Consider the following 3,268-nt stretch of genomic DNA (forward strand, 5'->3'; position numbering starts at 1 on the left):
GGCTAGTCCTGGGAGGAAAGAGTGTCACAATTGGGAGCACTCTCATTTTTTAAAACAATTATACATATGTGATTTCAAAAACATTTAAAATGTAACAAAATAAATGAGTTGAAATAAATGTTGATAGAAACAAGACCAAAAGTTGCATGTTTTGTTGAGAGTTAATTCCTTAAATATAGATACATACATCTTACAAGTGGCCAAAAACAATAAGGACTACAAAGGTAGAATGACAACCCCTTTTCTTTAGGATTGTATTTATCAAGATTAAAGGTGAAACAAGTATTGAAATCCTCTTTCAAATTTCTAACAATCATAACATTCCAATAACTTTTAATCTTCAATCAATACATTGTCTTGAAAGGACTATAGACTTTTAGATCAGACGCCACGCCGGCAAACGATCCAGCTGCAGCACATAGCGAAATTATGAGACAAGCAACACTAAGTATTTGTAGCGAAACCCATTGCGTACTCCATTTCGGTATCTTCTTTTGAACAATGTACATTTCGACCGGGAAATAAACTGTCAATGGCCAAAATCCAAACGCTCCAAGAATCCCAACAACGTCGTTGAAAAATGGCATCAACAAAGCAACAATTGTGGTCATGCACACAAACGCGGTTCTCCATACTAATCGGAACAAATTTAGCTTGTAGGGTCTGTATCCGCCGAATGGAATTGGGATGTCGATGTTGTTATTAATGAATTTGCTTTCAGGGAAATATTTTGCAGCTGTGGTTTCCACAAAGGCGAATAAGGGTTGGCAGAATACTTGGTAGGCCCCGACTAAGTGGATAACGATGGCGGCATTTGCAATATCGAGCAGCCAGTAAGGGTTGTAGAAACCGAAGCCCGTTAAGAGGTTTCCTGGTGACATGTCTCCGAATGCCGCATAGCCGAAACATCCACAGAACATGTAGAAGACTGTTGTTGTCACCACACTGATCATAGTTGCCCTTTTCATGGTTTTGTGCTCAGCCGGTGGCGATTTGATCGTATCCTGAATTTAAAAACAAAAAAAACAAAACAAAACAAAATTAAGATTTTTGTATCCTTTTCATTGTAGAACTTGTTGAATCAAACAATTAATTAGACAAATTTAAAAAGAATAATTTTTTTTACCTGAATTTCAATAAGGATGAGGGAATAAGAATAAGCAAAAGCAATGGCTCCAAGTGCTTGAAAGCTCCTCCATATTTTTTGAGTTTCAGTAACTGTTCCTGATGGAGTAACTGCTCCAATGCTAATTCCAGTGAGACTTCCTTTGACTTTACCATTTTCTGGTCAATCATACAAAATAATGAACTGTTAATTCCCTTTGAACAAATTAATTACCTTTTCAAATTTTAACTTTTTAGGTACTGTTTTCAGCACATATTTCAACTGAGGGATTAGAACTGTAAGTATATCAAGATTTAAGGACTACAGATATAAATAACTCGAGGTCTAGTAGAATCTTTATATTCTCAACCATTCTTTTAAATTGTAACTTTTGTAGAAAAGATTCAAAGTATATTAACTTGATGTGAATACAACTTTAATGATTTAAAAGTCATGTAATCAATAGTTTGACATTTAGACCCCAAATTTGATTGTATTTGACTAACTTGGTAATTAAAGTTACTTTATCAACTAACTTCCTTAAGCACATATTTCTCAAAAATAAGTGTTCACATTATTTTAAATAAACCAATTTTTCAAATTAGACGACAAATTTTACTTTTTTTATTTTTAATTACTTTTTTTTTCTCAAAAATCCATGCATAAAGAAAAGGATTGACATTTTATTTAAAGTGTACTTTGAATAAAATTGTGTGTCACACATTAACGGGACATTTAAATTTGAGACGGAAAAAGTAATAATCAAACTTACCGGCTACTTTCGAAATCCCAAGGCCAAGACCAATGGACGAATAAGTGAAAGACATAACAGCTGCCACCATTGACAGCCATGAAATTTGATCAAAATCTGGAATTTGAGAAAACATAATCTCTAAAACACCAAACATCACCATGTATGGTGTCCCTGATACCCCACATGGATTGTCATGTCCTTTTTCATGAAAACAACTTGATCTCTTAACAGCTCTGTTATTCACAAAACAACAAAATTAATAATGTTAACAGAACTATTTCTAAATTATTACAGTAAATTTTATCTCCAAAATATACCAACAAATGAAAACTCACATCATACTAATAGAAGCTGCAATGGTATATCCAATAGCTACCCCAACAAGATTAAAATACTGAATGAACCCACAAATTTTAACTTGAAACCCACCTGAGAAGTAAACACCATTCATCAAATTTAGCATTTACTTATTTGTATAAAAAATATTTGAAAATGAAAATCTCTTTTAGTTAAAAAGTACTTACCAAGATTGTTTTGAACGGCTTCCATATAAGTATAATTCCTTTTTCCAGTAACAGGGTCACCAGACCGGTAACAGGTAGCTAGCAAGCAAGAAGTGTAATAAGTAACGAACGAAAATAAAAAAAGAACAGTGGGCCCCGCAATCCAACCGAGCTGAGCTGTCGCCCATGCTAACGACAACACACCAGAACCTATAACCGCAGTTATGATATGTGCACTAGCAGTCCAAACCGTCCCTGATAAAATTCCAATAAAAAATAAAGTTAGTCACAATATCAAAATATTCACTCAAAAACCGACTCTTTTAAGTCGGCCATCACAAGTACAGATATCCACGGGTCACGGGTTTTTTAGCCCATTAATAAAGTTGTAAAAAAATGTACCGGTTCTTTTAAGTCGACCGTCGTCATCAAAGCACTTTGAGGGTGCTTGTGGAGCAAAACCTCCGGCAATTTCGAACTTTCCGGCGGCGTATTCTGCCATTTTTTTTATCCAAAAAGTAAAGAAGTATAGAAGTTCAGTTCAATTGAATTCAATATCCTAATAAGAATCTGAAGTCAAACGTAGTAATTTGAGTTTGGATTGAGTTCCTGGTATGAGCAATTAGAGAAGATGGTATTAATTATGGTATGAGGGATGTGATAATATGGGTGAGATGAATGGGTTTAAATACACACTTGATTCATCTACTTGGACCTGTGAGTGGGTTGGGCAACGATATTTTTATTTTTTTATTTTTTTAATAGGGAATCACGTGTACAAATAGTAGTTAACTACACTAGAAATAGAGAAGAGCGTAAAATGAAAAAGACTCCAGTGCCGACTCATGCTTTATTTGCTTATATTTCATTTTTATTTTATTTCATTTAACATTAAATTACCCTACC

At 34.1% G+C, this 3,268-nt stretch overlaps 1 protein-coding gene across 1 annotated transcript; it reads right to left on the bottom strand.

Moving 5' to 3' along the window:
• Positions 1–223: 223 nt before the first annotated feature.
• Positions 224–2,864, bottom strand: LOC139850425 (amino acid permease 3-like). The gene is made up of 6 exons (XM_071839997.1): positions 2,765–2,864; positions 2,384–2,617; positions 2,195–2,288; positions 1,878–2,092; positions 1,127–1,284; positions 224–1,004 (listed from the first exon to the last, which is right to left on the bottom strand). The coding sequence occupies exons 1-6, from the start codon at positions 2,862–2,864 to the stop codon at positions 345–347; spliced, it is 1,461 nt and encodes a 486-aa protein (XP_071696098.1). The 3' UTR covers positions 224–344.
• Positions 2,865–3,268: the final 404 nt, after the last annotated feature.

This window comes from Rutidosis leptorrhynchoides, chromosome 5 (assembly GCF_046630445.1).
Source record: "Rutidosis leptorrhynchoides isolate AG116_Rl617_1_P2 chromosome 5, CSIRO_AGI_Rlap_v1, whole genome shotgun sequence".
NCBI classification, from domain to species: Eukaryota; Viridiplantae; Streptophyta; class Magnoliopsida; order Asterales; family Asteraceae; genus Rutidosis; species Rutidosis leptorrhynchoides.

Bases quoted from the DNA above. Each gene is read 5' to 3' on its own strand.
- LOC139850425 (XM_071839997.1), bottom strand. From the start codon at position 2,864: ATGGCAGAATACGCCGCCGGAAAGTTCGAAATTGCCGGAGGTTTTGCT. The intron at 2,093-2,194 runs GTGAGTTTTCAT...TGTGAATAACAG, and splicing joins GCAGCTTCTATTAGTATGAT to AGCTGTTAAGAGATCAAGTT. The intron at 1,285-1,877 runs GTAAGTTTGATT...ATGATTGACCAG, and splicing joins TGGGATTTCGAAAGTAGCCG to AAAATGGTAAAGTCAAAGGA.